Raw genomic sequence first — 19,175 nt, forward strand, 5'->3', positions numbered from 1 at the left:
TGAGAGCAACAGGCAGCTCCAGGAGAAAATAAAAAAACTTACAAGAAAAAAAATCTTTTCAAACTCTTCCATTTATTTTCTTTCAAAAATAAGAGTTCTACTCATTAGAAACCCTCAGGTTTTCTTGTATTTTTGAAGATAATATGCCTTCAAAGAATAACAATTCATTATTCAGCCAGCCTTTCAATGCCTTTTCTTTCAAAGCTTCTTTCTGAATAAACAAATCTATAAAGAGAACAAATTGAAGTTTTTCCTAGTGTTTTACATAGAGACTACACAAGCTGTCTTCTCTCAAAATGAGTCAGACCTGAAATTACAAAGTAACCAAAAATTGTTGGATGTAGCTGGTGGAATTAATTTTATGTATTTTACATACAGACTGGCTTTAAAGCCATAAAATATATTTAATTGAAAATTCAAAATGTTAGATCAAAACCCCAAGGTATTCTTTATTATTATTATTTGATTAGGGATGTTTCAGGTGTTTAGAGATAGGCAAAGGAAGACTAATTAAAATACAAATAACTATCATAAACATGGTGACAACATAATAAGGCTAAAAGTAGGGTTTGTGATATAATTTGCATTTGTACATATTGTACTGATGTACAAGATGTCTTTGTATCCAGTTATTACATTCCACAAGAGTTTACTTTAGAGTGAATTAGTCCTTTAAGGCATTAGGAGGAATTGTCTTACTCAGACTAAACTGAGTTACCCTCCCCAAGATGAGACATTGATTACCCAGGTTTTAAACCAGAGGAAACATACCCAGAAATATAAAGATTTTGTTGCTAGAGCAGAGATTCAGGGAATATGAAGATAGGAGTAAAATGTCCTCAGAAGAACTGGAGAAAGGAGTTTGGGATAAGAAGGAAATGTTAATTAGTGAATGGAGCACATGTAACTCAGTGGCTTGGAAAGAATAATGTTAGTAAGTGCAAATTAATACAGTTTGTAGGAAAATGTGGAGAAATGTCTGAACTGTCACAGGATTGTAGTCACCGCTTCACTTTGTCATAGGATTGTAGTCACCTCTTCACTTAGGAAGAAGACCAAGGCAGTGCTGTGGCAAGCTCAGACCATGTGTAGGTTCCTTGATAGAGTTTCCTATAGTTAGTACCTGAATAACAATTGAAAATAAAAAAAGAGGATCAAACATAGTACACAAGACTCCATGATGACTGACATAGGCTTACAAAGGAAGAAATCAAAAGAAGCACTCCGTGTGATTCTGTGCCAGAATATTTGACTTCATATTAAAAGCAGGTGCAAATGGAGTACAGATACAGTCAGAAACTGGAGTAACAGAGAACTCTCCTGTCCCTGAAGTCAACTAAAAGCTCTCGAAGCAATTCTTACTTAAAGATACTTTTTTTTCCAAGTGAAGTAACTGTGGAGGGGATTTGAACAGTTGTTGAATGTGGGAGTTGCTGACCACCTGTATTGCCTGTGAATTTTCTTTCATTTATTTGAGGAGAGCAGTGCTTAGGTCCATATGCAAACTTTTTCACTCAAATAGTACTTGTGGTTATACAGTTACAGTCCCATGAATAGACAAATTGGTCCTAGGCTTTTGCAGTGCCATCATCAGGGTTCCGCTGCTTGGTGGCAGGGAAGAGTTCATCCAAATCCATCTATAACAGTGCCTTCTTTTCAGAGCTGCAGTCTTTTACGCCAGCCACCAGCTGCATAATTGTCAGTACAGACCAAAGAGCTAGGAAAACTTCTACTGCAGCATTTTAAAATCTGCTGCAGTTCTGGTTTGCTAGGCCCTTGCAACTTCTGCTTACAGTATGCAATAAAGTGAGGACAAAATTTATCTCTGATTTTACATTGCTGCAGATTTTAAAAAAAGCATACCTTTCTACATGGAAATGGATATTTCCTGCTGCTAGTCTTACTAGGTATGGAGACTTGTGAAATGATGGTATCATTCAGTATAATTGTAAATGCAGAAAAAAAAAGTGCTTTATTGTTGTTGAGTAACTGTCTGGCAAATATCATTGTTCACTCCAGGCACTCATCTGTTATTTGTAGATTATAGCTAAAATGTAATTTTTAGGCTTTTTAAGCAAGGTATTTCCATAAAACAATATGAACAGAAGAAGTAGTTATAAATGGAGAAGCCACTGTCTGTCTACAGCAAATACTTCATGAAGACTGATCTATCCAGTTCAGAGTACAGGCAAGAAGATTGCTGTCAGGGTGCAATGAAGAATGGCCGGGAGCAGGGCAGGCACAAATTGCAGGAAATGGCAACCAGGTTCAGCTGCTGAGGCAGGTTGACAGATAGGCTGGAAAGTCATTCCACAGGTCTTAACCCCACCTACTGAGGGCCAGAGTCTTGTGGTCACTAGGCAGGTCCAGGGTGATGGGGTCAGGCAGAAATGAGGCTAGGAAGTCAGGTCCAAGAGGATGCAGGCAAGCACTGAGAACAGCCAGGTGGATCTGGATTAGAGCCCTTGGACTCAGGAGCAGGAGTATGGGGTTTGAAGCTCCCAGGTGAGGCTGGTCAGGGCCATTAAAAGCTATCTGTTACTGTGTTCAGGGTCATTATTATCCATTGGCAGTCTTGCATTTGGAACAGACTAAAATGATTAGAGAGGCTGTACCATACTGAACTTTTTTCCAAATTCCTCATTACAGATACAGTAATCACAGCAATGAACAGTCATGTAAATTTTCGTGTATTTTTAATCCCACTCTCTACATCTGATCAGAAACAGGAGCCAGACAGTATTAGTGCTCCCATTGCTGCAGTGATGTACGAGCTATTCCTTAACTGCAACAGCAATTGCTGTTTTTAACAAAAAGATCAAGCACTCAAGCTGAATTGCTAGGGTATTTTAAACTAGTATTTCTACCAGATTCAATAGTCATAACAATAATGAGAGTAATTAATGTTCAGAATTACATGAATTTTTCCACTTTGTTGACCTAAACATGAATAGCAAGCTTCGTGAAAAACCGCAGTGCCTTGTCTACATCAGTACTAGTTAGCCATAGGAGACAAAACTACTTCTAGTGTAGACTGAGAGAATGGGTAAGCAAGGAAGATCAAGCAATATCACTAGCATACCATGTAAAAAATAGCTTTCAGTAGTACTGAAACTAGTCCGTTCAGTGGAATAGATCAGAAAACATCATCAGAAAACAAGCCAGTATCCACAAAGAGAGTAGATTAAGAACAGAAGCTGTTAGCATGTATCAGACAGCAGAAGTGTTCTTTTTCGTTATTTGAAATTGGCACTCATGTTCCCCTTTTCAGGATCAATTTTTAATTTTTTTAAGCTGCAAGGTCAAATGGTAAAAGTACTGGAAGTTCCTGGTTTTTTTCTAATTCTTGCTACTCTCATATCTTGTATATGAACTTATCCCTAAACTTTCGTGCTTTTCTGTTCTCGTTGTTGTGTCTTTTAACCAAGCTTATATTTGCACAAAAGTTACAAACAGAAGTTTAAGAGCTCTGAGGTAGAGCACAATAAAGAACAATTTCCAACATCAGGAATGAAGAAATACTGTATTCCAAGTGGACCCTTTAAAAGAACAGAGAAGTGGATATATAAGTTCTGACATGACTGTGTGGTTTATGTCTACTAACCTTGTAATTTTGTTTTGAGGCAGACAACTCATCATATTTTATCATCTAAAAGCAAGGCTGGTCTAGCATCTGCTAAAGGCCGTTTTGGTAGTGCTTGCCACCTAGTGGATTACTGCTTGTACACACATATGAGAAGGATCATCTGCCACAAAAATATTTGACCATCACGCTATTAATCACACTAATATTTAATTATGTCCTGCAGAATTTGAGTACTACTCAATGGAATTTTCTTTTGTTGGAATGAAATGCTTGTGAAAATTGAACTAGAAATTGCAAACATTTTCAAAACTTCTATCCATTTTCTGATAGCTGTATTTGTGACTATGACATGACTTGGAGACCAGCAAAATATGGAATTTGAGAGCCAATGAGTAATGAGTGTACATGGCCATGGATTCACCTGTAAACTCAAGCCCCACGCTAACATATGTTGGCTGGTGCTCTATGATGAGAACATTTGGTGAACATAAATGAGCTCGCTGAAATTTATATCTATTGTTTCTGCTTCTTCTGTAAGAGTTAGCTGGGGCCCTGTCATTTTTTTAGGTTTCTGGTATGTATACAGTAGTAACTGGATTTTCTCAGCTTTACCTCTTCTGTTCTCTTACCTGAATTGCCTGGAATGGTTGTCATCCGTTTTGTTGACCTGGACCTGAATTTCTACCTGACTAATAGTTCACCCTTCATTACTGCCCACTAGTCTTAGAGAGGTCACAAGAGTTGCTCATACCATAACACAATGCAAAAATCTGTATTGTAAGTTACCAGGGTACCATCAACCACTTACAAAAACCACTTTTCCACACAAATGTAGTCCTCATGCCAAAATTTTAGTCCCCTCTTTCAACTTTGAATACAATTGAGCTTTTACTGAATTTTTTAATAATCAAAATATTTTAAAAACATGGACTATTTTATCAGAATTTTCCCCAACACATCCAGCCTACAGGCAACAGTTAAGGGAAGTTATCAGTTAAGGGAATTGTCAGGTTTGAATGCAACAGTCTGCTACACTAATGTTTGTAATAGTATTTTTTCTTATTCCATGATGATGACAATGTTGGAAAATTTTAGCCAACAGCCATATGGTATTCACAAATAATCAATTTATGCTTTACACTTTCAGAAGAATTTCCAATTAAACTTACTAAACTCAAGAACATACCTTAATTCTTAGCTGTTACCGATACATTCATATAGATGATTTTACTTTTATAGCATTTTATGATCATTAACCTATTCATGGGTAACTTGATAGGCAGATGTTAAATTGGGTCAGAAGATTCCATGGGGTCTGTGCTTAGTCTGGCTGTTACTTATCTGAGGGTATATGGATCTCATAGTGCATTATATTACCATTATATATCAGAATTCATGATGTTCCCGTATTTGCTACAGCATTCTTATGACAGGATAGTTTTGGTTTGTTTTTTTCCTCCCTCTAACAACTGCTATGAGGAATTTCTGTCATGATCAGAAGATGAAATACAAATTGTTTATACAGTGAATTCCTTCATTTTCCGCCGTATACTGATTATGTTTCTAAGACTACAAAGGATATAAATGTCATCAAAAAGATCATAATAAATAGTTGAAATTAAGACATATTTTAAGAAACTTTGTACAACTGTCCTCCTGTTTTCAAAAAGTAATTTAGGAATAATTTGATCTTTATCCAAATTTAGAAAGTTATATTTTAGTACCATAAGAAAAATCTGTACTCAGTAGTATCATAAGCTCAAAAAATCATTTTTATTAACATATAAAAAAAGAATAAGGAAAACAGACATTGTAATTAAATATTTTCTCTCATCTACTAATAAGTACCTTGGATAATAAAATAATTTTTAAAATTCTTTTGAACAGTTAGAAACAGAGGAAGGAATTTTCTGAAATAAAAGCGAAAGAAAGAGACTTCTGAAATAGAAAATATTTGGCAGTATCTTTTAGTCACTCAATAAAATATCCATGTAAACAAGTAATTCATATTTACAATATCATATGCAATGTTCTTGGTTACATGTAGTAAGAAGTACACATGTAATTACATTCAATTTTAAAACCAAATTTGCACCATCATTTCTCAGTTTCATTAATGTTGGAAAAAAAAGTCTTCTGCTTCTGTGCATAGTACTGCATGACAGCATGTAAAGATAGTATTTTTTTTCCCAGGCCTCTTAAAAAGATAGCAGATTCAATGTTAGGTTTTGTAACTTCCTGTTTTTCTGTAAGAATCCAAACCTGGAATGTAAGTTCTACAATCATGTTCCTGTAAAAACGACCACGTAGATGATTTCCAAACATGCAGAAAAATACTGATGAAAAAGCTAGAGTTCTACCTCCCATTTGTATCTTTGAAAATACACTTTTTTATTTCCTATGTTACTACCGTATTTATGTTACTCATAAATACAGGTAAGAAAATTTGCATGAAAGGAAAGTTAACGGAAGGCCACTTTGAGAAGTAGGTTTAGGACTATTACTCTCCAAATACTTATGTATTTTTATTTAGCACTTAAACTAACCTCATTTTTTGCAAGGATACTTAGAGGTCTTTCTAGTCAGTTTAGAATTAAGCCAAAAGTCTACAGTATGTTTTGTCAGTTTTAAATTGCACTCACCAAGACTGATCAAGGTTCAGGAGCGCACAGCTACTGCATCTCATGGGGACCTTCCAAAGACCAGCAGCCAGAATCCCACCGTTCATGCACATGAGATATCACTGATTATAAATTCCCCAAATGGAATCTTCCAGCTTCCACTGAGTTTCTACCATCATGTTTAACCTCTAAGTTTAAAAACAAAATTATGTTCTGTGAGGCTCCCCTCAAAAGGTTGCTAATCCTTGATTTTGAGAATAGAGAAGTAAAGAAATGCCATCATTCTTTTTTCAAGTATCATTCCCCTTGAACAGTACATGGAATACAATGGAAAACAGAGGGCATACTGGTTATTATAGCTTAACTTTAACAGTATATAGAACCAGTCACCTAGAAGCTGTTCATTTCAATACGTTCAACTCAGTGCTGTAACAAAAGAAGTCATAGATTTTGTGTTCTTTTCCAGTACACTGTACAGTTAGTTTCTTCCAGAACAATCCCTAGGCAGCTGACTACCTTCCATACAAACACGTGCTTTTATTATGTGACCTAGTACTATGCAAGAATTGAGGGAGCTCATTTTCTCAGGTGGATGAGACAGAGTAACAGGCCAGTGCATAACAATTTCAAATGCTGTTGGCCTGTGTGAGTGCAGTATAGAAAGCTGCATAGTAAATTACTACAAGTGAGCTCATTTATTCACTTCCCCTGTCAGGCTTCACTGTTTGATTCACTGCATATAGTGGGACTGGAGGAATGCTCACACAATAGTTTAGTAGTTTAGTTTAGTATTCCTTCTGTCATACCTGAATTGTACATTAAACGTAGATAATTTTCTACAGTGAAAAAATATACCAATGTGAGGTTGGTCCCAGTCATCCTCAACAAGTGAAAACATAGAACTCTGGGATGTAGTCCTGGAGTCCCGAATGGTACAGCAGGAAAGTTTTTGAAGTATTTTACTATGCTAGCTTTCTGTACTGAATTCACCAAATAATAAAATATTATTACAAATCAAATCACAGGAACTGAGGTGCTTCTTGTCAGAGAAGACTTAGAGTAACTCTTGTCCAAAATAGTTTGTGAACTACAAAAATGGTGTATTTGTTGAAGGGTAATGTATTAAAATGTTTTTAAAAGCTGAAGAAGATAAAAATTTATGTAGTATTTAAAAAATAGGAAATTACATGCTGTCTGAAACTATGTATATTCCAACATGAACAGTGGTAAATTTAGATTTCTAGTGGGCTCTGAAGCTTTTACAAGAGATTATAATAGAATGGTTCATTGTTTTGGACATGTGCAGTCCAAATAATCTACTAAAATTATTCTTCTGTAGTAGTAGAAGTATAAATATTGTTTGTATCTGTGAAATTAATGAATGAGCATAATACATTAATACTTTAATTATTAGAAAGAGCTATAAAAGTAAAGTGCCAGTAGGGACTCTTCGTTACTTAGAGAAAATGGCATTATTTAACACTGTAATTTCAAATTAAAAAGTCATAGAGTTTATATAGATTGCTTATAGACTAAAGCATGTCTTCATGCGTATGAAAATAATGCTTTTGATGTCAGGTGTGAAGATACCCAAACTGGCTTTCAGTTAACAGGTAGCATTTTATTAAAACAGCAAAGCTCACCTGTGTCTTAGAGAAAGCATTTCTCACTTCAAGCTTATTTTTTTTTCTGTGAGACTGATAGGAGATTTTTCTGGTTTCTAACCTCCTAATTTGTAGTCTAGTACCACAAATCAACAGAATGGTGCAATCAAATAAAGGTAGTAAAATGCTGCCTCTGGGATAAAAGGAAGACTTAAACTAAGTGTTAATTTTTTCTAAGTGTGTTTCTATAGCTTTTCAAATAAGACAAATTCTGCATTTGGATGTCTTTAAATTTCCTTAGATTTCAGTAATAATTGCACATAATTCAAAGCCAAATGTTGTCTGCATACAATATATTTGGTAGAATTTGTTAAAAAGTCAACAAATACATTCTGATTTAAAAAAAATAAAACCAAAAAACCCCAGAAGTTTCTAAGGGAAACATAACATTTTATGAAGATATCAAGCAAACATTTAATTTCCTTATTTTTTAATTAAAAATTTTAGAATAAACATTTTATGGAGCAACTCTGTAAAGTGCTGAATGACCTCAAATCCCATAGAACATAGCAGCTGGTGAGGGGGTTAATCAACTAGAGAAATCAGAGCTTTAAAAAAGTGAAAACTACCAGGATATTCATGTGTGACAAACTAAATTATTCTGTTTGGTATACTTCATGTCTGATTCATAACCTGAAAAATCACTCAAGAGCAAAATCTAGTTTGAATCTTGTTAAATTTTTCATGACTATTAGAGATATAAGCATTAAATTAAGAAGTGAGATGGAAAACAGTTTCCGATTATGTGATTTTCCCATTATGTGATGTCATTCATGCTCTTGTTTTTTAAATGAGGACTAGGCATGGACCAATATATGTTTGGGACTTACAGGAATTTAAATCCCTATGCAGAAAACTTGAGTATTTTTCAGCAAGCCATACTAAAAATGAACCCCCAACCTACTTATATATCAATGTCACTAAATTAGAAGGACCCTCACCAGGGGAAATTTGGCAGTATAATAGTACTTTTATTCTGTGTATTTTCTTACATAGTTGATCTTTGTCCTGCTTCATCAAAATTGATGTTTTGTTTTCTGGCTGCTTCAGTATTGATCCTCAGATCAGATTTATCTGCATTACTACTGTTTGTCATTGTGGATTCCACTTGTGTGCCTTCAGGAGTCGCTACATTGAGCCTCAGAATTTTAGCATTCTCTGCTGGGGGGCGCTTCCAATGGGGCCTGCTTGCCATCCATAAAACAAGTGAACCAAATATGACAAGCAAAAGACCAAGACAGTTGACCAAAGTTGCTTCTGGTGGGGATGCACTGTATGCAGGATTTTTCCTTTGAAAGGGAAAAAGAAAGAAAAGGTCAGAAAAGATTGTTTTAAAAACAATCCTGGTCTAAAAGCAGCAGTCTCCTACTAGGTAGGTCATTTTAATACAAACAAAACAGTGTCCCAACACTGGATGCTTATTATTCTGGGCAAATGGAAGTATAGTTTACAATGAATAACCTTAATAAACAAGTGGAAACAAATACTTACAATGAAAATATAAGCTTTTCTGTGATTCCCATGAGAGCTGTTGCAATCACGGTTGCAAAGATGGTAAGACCCGAATAAATATGTATTGGCATGAGAACTACTCGAAGGTGAACTGGAGCAAAAGGGAGCAGAAACACAGCGAAACCCAAGAGAAGCTAAAACCAAAACAGATTTATAGTTAAAGCTAGATGGAAAACAAACTGCACTTCTCAAGCAGAATAAAAATAATCATAAAAATTCCATTCTGAGATATATTCAGGTAAAAATTTGAAAAGAATTGGCATTTCTATTTTTGAATGTGTTTCCTGTCAAAACCAAAACAAAATTCTGGATTAGCACTTGGGAAGCAGACATTCAATATTTTATAAATCATCCTACTTAATATCAGTGTCCAAACTTACTGATAATGCTAAAACTCCAGCCAAACTAAGTTTTCAGTGTCACTAATTCGCTAGTATAGTAAAGGTGTGAGGAGCTGCACTTTTACAGTCTCTTCAAGTCCTGTTCTCTGCTCCTGTTACAGATTTGCACATAAAGGAACATCAGAAGGCAGTCTAACCTTCTGACTTAAATGGATTAAATAATTTTACCTTGTAACAATTTCAGTTAAATTCAAGTGCCTATCTTTAGAAGGAGAATGGTCTCTCAAGATATCAATCACATGGCATTTACAGAGTGAAGACATGTATGGGTGGCATCAAGTTATTCAGGGGACATTAGTCCTCCCATTAGCACTAATTTTGTGATGGAAAATAACCCATCATGTCCCATGGTTGCAGTCACAGGCTTGCCCAGTCATATTGAGGTTGCATCCTGTCTTTAGTTTGTTCTACTGTTACTTGCCCCTGCTGCTAAATTAGACACAGGGCATGAGTTTGTATTCATCTTGCTTTAACTTCCAGTCTTAGTCCTTGTTTTGTCTTTCCATGATGTATTAGAGACCCTGGTATTTTCTACCTGGGAAGCTTTTTAGTACACCATAATCAAATAGTCTCTTAATCTTAGATCTGCTGAACGGTTGGAGTTTTTTAAGTATTGCACTGGAAGATAGCTTTTCCAGCTCTCAAATTACTTTTCCAGAGTTTCTTTGGGTTTGTTGCTTTTAATTTTTCTGATAATTCGTTTATATTTAAAAAAAAATTATTCCATAATACTTCATATTAGTTTCACTAATGCCATCTTTTTCCTGCTGTCACAGCATTGTGAGAACTCATTTGGAGCTTCATGTAATTTTTGAGTACTTCTTTCCAGAGACATCGTTTTCCAAGAGACAGTCTCATTTTACATTTTTGCCCTATTCTTAAATTTATGTCAGTGTGCTATACTGTATTAACCTACATTTGACTTAAATACAGTATAGTTACAATATTGTTCCTGTAGGCAGAGTATTATGTGAGCGTAGGACTGACATGCCACTTCTGGTAAGTGCCAAACATCTTCTCTATTAACGAAGATACTAGTTTATGATTATTTTTAGTAGTGCTCAGTCACTTAACAAACATCAGTCTGACTGGAGAACTACATCCCAGACTGGAGGAAGGAACACCAAGGATCTTTTGATGTGACAGGCAAGGCATTAAGTGCCATTGGTCATGTTTATAGTAGCAAAATGAAAAGTAGAACTAAGATCTTACTTGAAATTCTTCATTTAACCATTAGAAAAGATACTGATACTCAGCGTAGTGGCAGCACAGACTTCCTTGAAATAGCTGCATTACTAGGACAAAGAATATCTTAACATTGTTCTTTCTTATTAATTCATATTCATTCTTATTAATTTGTTCAGCTATAGAGAATATACTCAACAATGCTGCAGTATGCTTTCTTTTTTTCCAAGTGTTAAAAACACTGTTTCAACATTATTTCCTGTACCTCCTAGCCTGAGCAGTGAAGGATAAAGTCCAGAACCCAAATCCCTTAGCTGAGGATTTTCTGTGCTTGATCATAGATAATTAAGTCTTTTTTAGTGTTTTGGAAAAAAAATATTTGAAGTAACAAAATAAATTTCCATAGTGTAGTAACACAATTTAGGGAGTTCAGAATGTATACACAGAAGCATCTGTATGTGTTCTGTAAATTTCAGGGCATGGTTGCTCTTCTTTGCCAAATGCAAAACATACTAAGTTAGCTCATTTTACATTACAATAATGCTAATTCTCTGCCAAGAGGAGCAGTTTAAAGCATGCCCTGGAACATCTATCAGAGTTTTGCTGATTCAGGAAAACTGGTTAGCCAGTAGTAGCTCATTCAGATGTGTCAGATCCTTTACATCTCTACTGCTCCCTGATGCACTTGTTCTGCTGATTAACAAAAGTCTTGAGGCCAAGAAGTGACTACTTAAATTTATGATAGCTGGAAAAAGAAAAAAAAAAAAAAAAGAAAAGCTGTTGCTTCATTGAAGACTTCCTTAATAAATGCTCTAACTTTATTTAAATATGCTGCCAACAAACCAAATAACTTGCTGTAAGTTCAGGAGTTAATAGAGCTTAGAATCACACTATTGTGTAACTGTATTGTAAATTAATGGCCGTTATCCCAGCAAATAAATAAAATATGCTTAAAAATGCATTTTTCTTCAGAGTCAGTGATCCAGTATTTGTACGTTTACATGCTAATTTGCCAAATCAGAGTGTAAAATGGCTATCCCAGTAGTTACAATGTACTTGTGAGAGCCTATTGTGCCTGAATTACTCAAAACTTTCTTCAAATTTACAACCTGTTTATAAATACAGTTAGATTCTGACCTGGAGAGAATAAAATATAACAGCAGTCAGCCCAATCCAGCTGTGTAGACTGTACATGTTAGGAATGTTCTTGGCATTGTGGAATTCAAACACGGCTACCATAGAAACAATTGCAAGAATCATAGCTATGGTATTTAATCCAGCATGTATGAACTTCATTAAGAGTTTGCTGCACTTCCAGGTCCAGGGCAATCTGTACACAATAATAGCTGAAGAAAGAAGAGAAACAAAATTTTATGCCTTATAGGGTAACTTCTCTCAGATGTTAATAATTATGCATAATTCACATAGTTACATTGTAAATTACAGTAAAATCCAACCTTTAATCTTCTCAAAATGTCTATTGAAAGGCTTTTTCTCATACACATAGCATAGCATATTCTAAATATACAACTGAGGCTTAAATATAGCTTTTAAGGGATTTTTTCCTGATTAAAAAACACTCCCAGAAACTTAAGTGTGTTTCAAAAAAAAAAACCAAAACAAACCAGTAAACAACTTGATATCATATTTTCCTCAGTCATTAAATTGATCTAACAGGGATTTGGCATAGGATTTTGATTTTTCTGCTACTAGTCAGATTGGAGCAATATAGCCTGATTCTTATGTTGAGAAGATAATTTGTTGAGAAAGTGTGTAGAATTATTTTATAATATTTATTGTCTTTGCCAACTTTGGATAATGCTATTCTCTAATTGCATAGATACTTATATGACTGTCTATTGCATTGATATCAATAGGAGTACTTTGAATGGGAAAATGCTCTTCAGCATAAGGGAATCATAATCTGACACTTAAGAGACAAAAGCATTTGACAAATACAAGTCTTCCACCACTGTTAGATGAATGTAGGGAAGTTTTGCCTATACTTGAATTAATAACTCTAGCAGACAGTATTTTGTCCAGTCTGAACAAAACAATAATATCCATTGATCTAACTGTGGATGGTCCATAAGAATAACTTAACCTAGAGCTGCTCCTTGCCAAGTTTTCTCCAAGATCCTCACTGCCCCTATCCTGCCACAACTGTCCCCTGTCTGTCATATGACCCAGGTGCTTTCCACAGGGGACACAAACAGACCAGATTAGATCACTGAAGCTCCAGGTACATCTGATTACAAACTAGGTAGTAATTCTGAATGTGTGACAGCACATAAGTATATTCAGATAACAGGGGACAAATATTTATGAGGACAACTGATAATTTAACCAATAAAGACTAATGCCCCCATCTATAATGTCTTGCCCAAGCAAAAAGTCTGAGCTCCACTCAGTGATTCATCACATCCTAATTTAAGGCTTCTGCTTATGAAATTACAGTGAAAATTTTATATATAATTAGGTATAATAAAACAAAGGAATAATAATTTATATAGGTTTTTTTAAAAAAAACCTGTTCCAACCATTAAGAAATAGAAAAGTATTATCTGATAAATGCAAAAATTAGAAATTTACTTAATTGATTCTCATGCGCCTTATTCATTACTTCTCCGTAACCCTTGCATTTTAGGCAAAAAGCATCAATTATGGAAAATAAATAAAATATTCTCTCTGCATGTTCTGATGAATAGTAGTAATAAATTACAAATTCTTTCCAAGTTCTGTTCACACTTTTTTTAAACTTGGATGCATTTCAATAAATACAGTACTACACTAAGTAATTCACAAAGAAAACAGTTTACAAGTCAGATTTCCATACTATGATCAGATTTTAAATCAATGTATGCTCTTACATACTGTGTGAAAATATAATACTGGAATGAAGGTGTTCCTTAGAATATTTAAATATATACAGCACTTCGGTTGTTCTTGCCTTTCTACTATAAAAAGCAACAGTAGTAAATCCTACAAAATCAGGAAGATAGAAACCTTGTTTTTAAAATGGTTTGACTGTCTTAAAGCAATCTATTACATAAATATGATTCAGCACACCAAGCTTATCACCTCCAACAGTTCCCCAAAGTGACATTACGTGATAATGTTGGAATCACAGAATCCTAGAATCACTGAGGTTAGAAAATACCTCTCAGATAATCGAGTTTGACCATTAACCTATCACTGCCACGTCCACACTAAACCGTGTCCTGAGCACCACATTTACATGTTTTTTGAACACTTCCAGGGACGGTGATTCCATCACTTTTCTGTTTCAATACCTGACCACCGTTTCAGTGAAGAAATTTTTGCAAGTATCCAATCCTAACCTCCCCTGGTGCAACTGGAGGCCATTTCCTCTTGTTCTATCACTTGTTACTTGGGAGATGAGATCAATCGCCACTTGCTACAACCTCCTTTCAGGCAGTTGTAGAGAATGATAAGGGCCCCCTGAGCCTCCTTTTCTCCCATCTAAACAACTCCAGCTCTCCCAGCTGCTCCTCATAGGACTTGTGCTCCACGCCCTTCACCAGCTTCGTTTCCCTTCTCTGGACACACTCCAGCACCTCAGTGTCTATCTTGTACTGAAGGACCGAGAACTGGACACAAGATTTGAAGTGCAGCCTCACCAGTACCAAGTACAGGGGAAGAATGACTTCCCTGGTCCTGCTGGCCATACTATTTCTGATACAGGCCAAGATTTTTTTGGTCTTGGCCACCTGGGCACACACCGGCTCATGTTCAGCTGTCTGCCAGTAATATCCTGCATGAGACTATTATTAATCAACTTGGTACTAATGATAATGACTCCTGATTTTGTAAAGCAGATGTATCAAAAGGCCCCAAACAGGCCACAACGTCCCATGAGGATATTCCAGTAAATCTTCCCTACCATATGTCCCACAGTATTGTCAATAATTTATTCAAAGTACAGCAGAGTACTGGACTCTGTATGAAGAAAACTTGATGAGCATAGGTCCTGGTCTCAGTTTTCAGTCTTTGATCTCAGAGGGTCAAGGGTTTTTTTCTTGTCATCTAGCTGATGTAACTTCCAAAATCCCTATCAAAATCCTTAGTCACTTGTCCACAGTCTCAGATCTCTGGGCCTTGAACTTTCTAAACTGCTTCCCATAAACATTACAATCGGAAACCAAAGAATAACAGACTAATGGTTTGGCCAGTTGTTAATACCATCCATTACCATGTTACATGCCACAGCCCAGGACATATGCATGATGTTACAGTTTGGTTTAATCCTCTTTCTTTTTTGTGTGAAGTTACACCTTGCAACTTCAGCAGAATTATTACTGTGAAAAGACAGTTCCATTTCCCTATCACCACTTCTGTGTGCTTCTCCCTGCCTTTCTCATAACTGGTGCTTTTCTGACCTGCAGGAAGAAAGAAGACAATCTGGGGAACAAAGGGGAGAGAAGGAAGATTCACCTTTCAGTGGTACAAACTCTTAAAAACTTACTCAGATGTGATGTTTAATTTCTTGTCAAGACTAAAACAGCCCGGGTTAAAAGCACATACCCAGTTAGAATGTTTAGCGGTGACATGGTAAAGCAGCCTTGTGAAGAATTTTATCAAGGTAGAACGTCTCTAGTACTGTTAAGAGATTTCACAGCCTAGGCACCCTAGACTGAGCTTTTTGACTCAGATCTTAACTTCGGTTTTGAACTATGATTTTAAAACACATCACATAAGGCACAGTTTTCTTGCAATATCTTTATATGGCATGGGACATCTGTCCTTTAACAAATGTACAGGGCAAAATTCTAGAGTTAGCTTCCTAGTATTTCTGGCATGCGCTTCACATGTTGTAGGGAAGTGTGATGGATTGCTTATGAGATGCCTTCCACCTTAGAAGGTACACAGAATGGCTCTGTGAGTGCACTGGGGCTGCACTGCACAGCACCTCACAGCTGTCAGAAAGGAACGTTCCTCTTCCCTCCTCCTGTTTTCCTCTTCTGTCCCTTCTTGGCTGATCCTGTTGTTTACTTCTGGGAAGTTCTGAATGCCCACAAGGTTCTTTGGAAATAACTTCAACACCAGAATGGAGAAATGCTGATTTATGATTTCAAAGGGACTCAATTAAGCTCATCAAGAGAGTGGCGTCTTCAAAAGTTGCCTGTGATGAGACCCTTACAGGTCACCAGTAATTTACCCTTCCAGTTCTTGAGAATTCTGCAGCTCCTTGGATGTTAGGAACTCCAGCATTTATCTGTTTTTCCTTTGAAGAAATATTTTATGTTTGAAGCAAAAGTAATCGCATGTCAGATAACTCAGAGAAAGCTTTATCTGTTATTTCAAGATGAAAGACTATGCTTACTTTAAAATAGATTTGCACTCCTTCTCTTTGCTCTTGCACATTGTCCATCATCTCCCTTCTCCCATCTGTGGTCGTTCAGAGACCCTTTGTGCAAGCGATTCAGCTTTCTATTTGAGAAAGAAAGGTACTTGGGGTGGGTGTGGGGGTGTATTTGATAATTTTCTGCTAGTTGAGTTAATTGAGTTTATGCATCTGACAGTGGCTGGAGCTGGCACAAACAAATGGGTAGGAAGGTGAAGTCTGAGTCAAGAAGAAAGCTGAAAGGAGAAGTAGAGGAAAAAAGTAGAAGTATTTGAAGTATTTCAGACATGGTGAGCTGTTAGACTGTCTCACCCACTTAGATAATTTAATCCAAACAAATGAAATTTAATTGATTCTGTAACACCACATGGTGATGTGGCTGACCTGGATTTTTTCTTCTCTTTTCTGTGTAATCTCTCTTAGTTAACATGCATGTCATATTCCTTTATTGATATACTGCTGCTGTTAGACTACAGCTTCATGTTTTAAGCCTGTTTAAAATACAGTTTATAGGATATTTATGAATCATATATGAGAGGAATATTAATTTTCCAAGCACCTTCCAAGATTTATAGTCAACTTACAACTTTATTGTATAGAACTTACATATGACTTCTAAGCAGTAGAAGTCTGATCTGAGGGTGGGAGACAAAGACTACCCCACCCTGCTTGTTCTGACTCACTCTTTATTCAATCTTCCACAACCCCAAAAGCCACCATGCTGCTCCTCAGTCTGCAACAGAGATTTTTACATCTCTGTAGAAAAAAAAATGTTCTTTTATTAGGTGAGTAATTGGAAATTCTTAAAAATAATTTATACCACATTATATCTTGATGGGTTTCTTAATTAGTCCTTTGAGAGAGAACCAAACATTATCATTTGCAGGTCAAACACAAACCATGATGAAAATACACCTTTGAAGCATGCCCTGAGTCTACAGACACTGCAACATTTGCACATGTAAATGAGACAGATTTCCTCATTTACTTATTTAACACATTTTATCACACTACTATTCCTTCAAGCTCTTCTTAAAACTCACTTTTTCCCCATGTTTTTTTCTTACTATTTTCCAAAATGCTGCTGTACTAATATACACACAGAGTTTTATTGCCTATGTTTTTCCTGCCTTAAGTATAGGAAATCTCGAGGACAATTACTGTGCACTGACAGTGTTTTGTCAGGTATAATTTACCAATAGATGCTGATCCACAAATAATAAGTATTAATATTAACATGCCTACAGCTTTGCCATTTGATTGACAAGATATATACAACACTTCTATTGGGGCACATCTACTTCCCAGTATGCTCATTGTATTATAGTCATCCCTTCTACTCCCTACAGACCAACAACACAACATTTCCATCCTTTGTATAGGCTAATAAACTCAAGAAACAACTGGTTTAGTTATTATTTAAAGTCCTCTACAAAAATTTAACCAAGCTTTTTTAGGTACACCTTTCTACTTTCAACTACTTAAAGACTGATTTTTCTTGTATGTGTCCAAAGAGGTATCTGATTTCCCAGTCTCATCCAATTTGCTTTGAATTCAGTGGCAGACTTCTGTCAGCCAAATTTGAATCAGGTTCACAGTGGTATCTTATGTGTTGATATTTCATCTGATTTACTACAATGCTCATTCAGTCTCCAACTGTGCTTTTCCTATTATGTAATAGGATTTCCTGCCTAAATGATGCTCTCTTTTTAGTGAATTCCTTGTATATGTGTGGTTTCTTAGCGATGGTAAACTTCCATTTACTTTACTTATGTCCTTACCTATACAGGGCTTGAGGCAACCTCCTTTCTCTATGACACAGGTAAAAAACTGAGTTTCAGAGGAAAAAAAAAAAAGAAAATACATAGGAAAAAGCTGCAGAAAACCTCTCCCTATTTTCTTTGTAAGTTCTATGCATGTATAAAAAACCAGTATGTTGAGCACATTAAGTAGTATTGATCTTAGTGAAGTCAACAGGTGGTTTTCATTGCTTATTTATAGCATGGAATTACACTTCCTATTGAGCAATATTATGTAAAACAACTTCAAAATGTGGTTTATTGCTCAATAGTAGTTTGCAGCTTGAAGCTACAAGAAGGCTGAGAACAGCCCCACTCCCACTGGAAAACAAAATCTTACAGTGTATGTTCAAATCACAACATTCCCTTCATAGCCAGAACTAGACAGCCTTCGGCATCTTCCAGCCTTTTGACTGGTTGGAAGTGTAATGGGAAAATGTTAGTCCACAGCTGAATTCTGTGGAATCCAAAGTTCATACACTCTTAAAAAAAATCACTTTAAAAAAAAAAAGGAAATAAAAAGAAGCAACCCTGTATCTTAGTATTTGTATGTTATTATGTTATTTAAGCAACAGAACAAATGATTAATTTAAGAGATATACTTTACAAAACAATTAATGCTAAGTCTAGGCTGAAGAACTGCATTTTAATAGTGCTTATGGTGCTACATTTTCTCTGGCAAAAACCCCGTTCCTGGATCAGGCTTCTGTGGTACTGAATTTCCTTTCTCCTCTTGGGACATGGAAGAGAGCCAAAAGAAAAACTTTCCTAGGGCAGCATTTCTGGCATTTCGATTTTCAACTTGCATAAATTCCAGCTGCGTAGGAAAAACACACCTCGAAAGCCTTACTCAAAATCCACGGCAATCCCCAGGCCAGAATAAACAAGTGCTTGCAGAAAAAACCCCGAAAAAACCCAAACCCCATATGTAGCAATTTTGGCTTATTACAAGGAACTCTTTGTCCCTTTTCCGGGAGTGCTGGCTTTCCTAAACCGCGGACCGACTGCTGCGCTCCCGCTGTCACCCGCTACCGGCCGCGGG

At 36.1% G+C, this 19,175-nt stretch overlaps 2 protein-coding genes across 2 annotated transcripts in view; both read right to left on the reverse strand.

The window, feature by feature from the left end:
• Window positions 1-5,539: 5,539 nt before the first annotated feature.
• On the reverse strand, window positions 5,540-12,315 carry LOC103616641 (cytochrome b reductase 1). The gene is made up of 3 exons (XM_017735774.1): window positions 12,107-12,315; window positions 9,363-9,517; window positions 5,540-9,160 (listed from the first exon to the last, which is right to left on the reverse strand). Exons 1-3 carry the CDS (start codon window positions 12,263-12,265, stop codon window positions 8,860-8,862), a joined length of 615 nt encoding a protein of 204 aa, XP_017591263.1. The 5' UTR covers window positions 12,266-12,315; the 3' UTR covers window positions 5,540-8,859.
• A 6,482-nt stretch (window positions 12,316-18,797) lies between these two features.
• LOC108447022 (RNA-directed DNA polymerase from mobile element jockey-like) overlaps window positions 18,798-19,175 on the reverse strand; it is an 8,390-nt gene continuing 8,012 nt past the window's right edge. The window contains 1 exon segment of the mRNA XM_017735572.1: window positions 18,798-18,950. Within this exon segment, the coding sequence (XP_017591061.1) occupies window positions 18,798-18,950 (153 nt within the window).

This window comes from Corvus brachyrhynchos, unplaced genomic scaffold (genome assembly GCF_000691975.1).
Source record: "Corvus brachyrhynchos isolate BGI_N302 unplaced genomic scaffold, ASM69197v1 scaffold255, whole genome shotgun sequence".
Lineage (NCBI taxonomy): Eukaryota > Metazoa > Chordata > Aves > Passeriformes > Corvidae > Corvus > Corvus brachyrhynchos.

Excerpts from the sequence above, each read along its gene's own strand:
- LOC103616641 (XM_017735774.1), bottom strand. The coding sequence starts at position 12,265 with ATGAAGTTCATACATGCTGGATTAAATACCATAGCTATGATTCTTGCA. Across the intron at positions 9,518-12,106 it reads TTATATTTTATTCTCTCCAG|CTTCTCTTGGGTTTCGCTGT; the intron begins GTCAGAATCTAA and ends TTTTGGTTTTAG. Across the intron at positions 9,161-9,362 it reads GAAAAGCTTATATTTTCATT|GAAAAATCCTGCATACAGTG; the intron begins GTAAGTATTTGT and ends TCCCTTTCAAAG.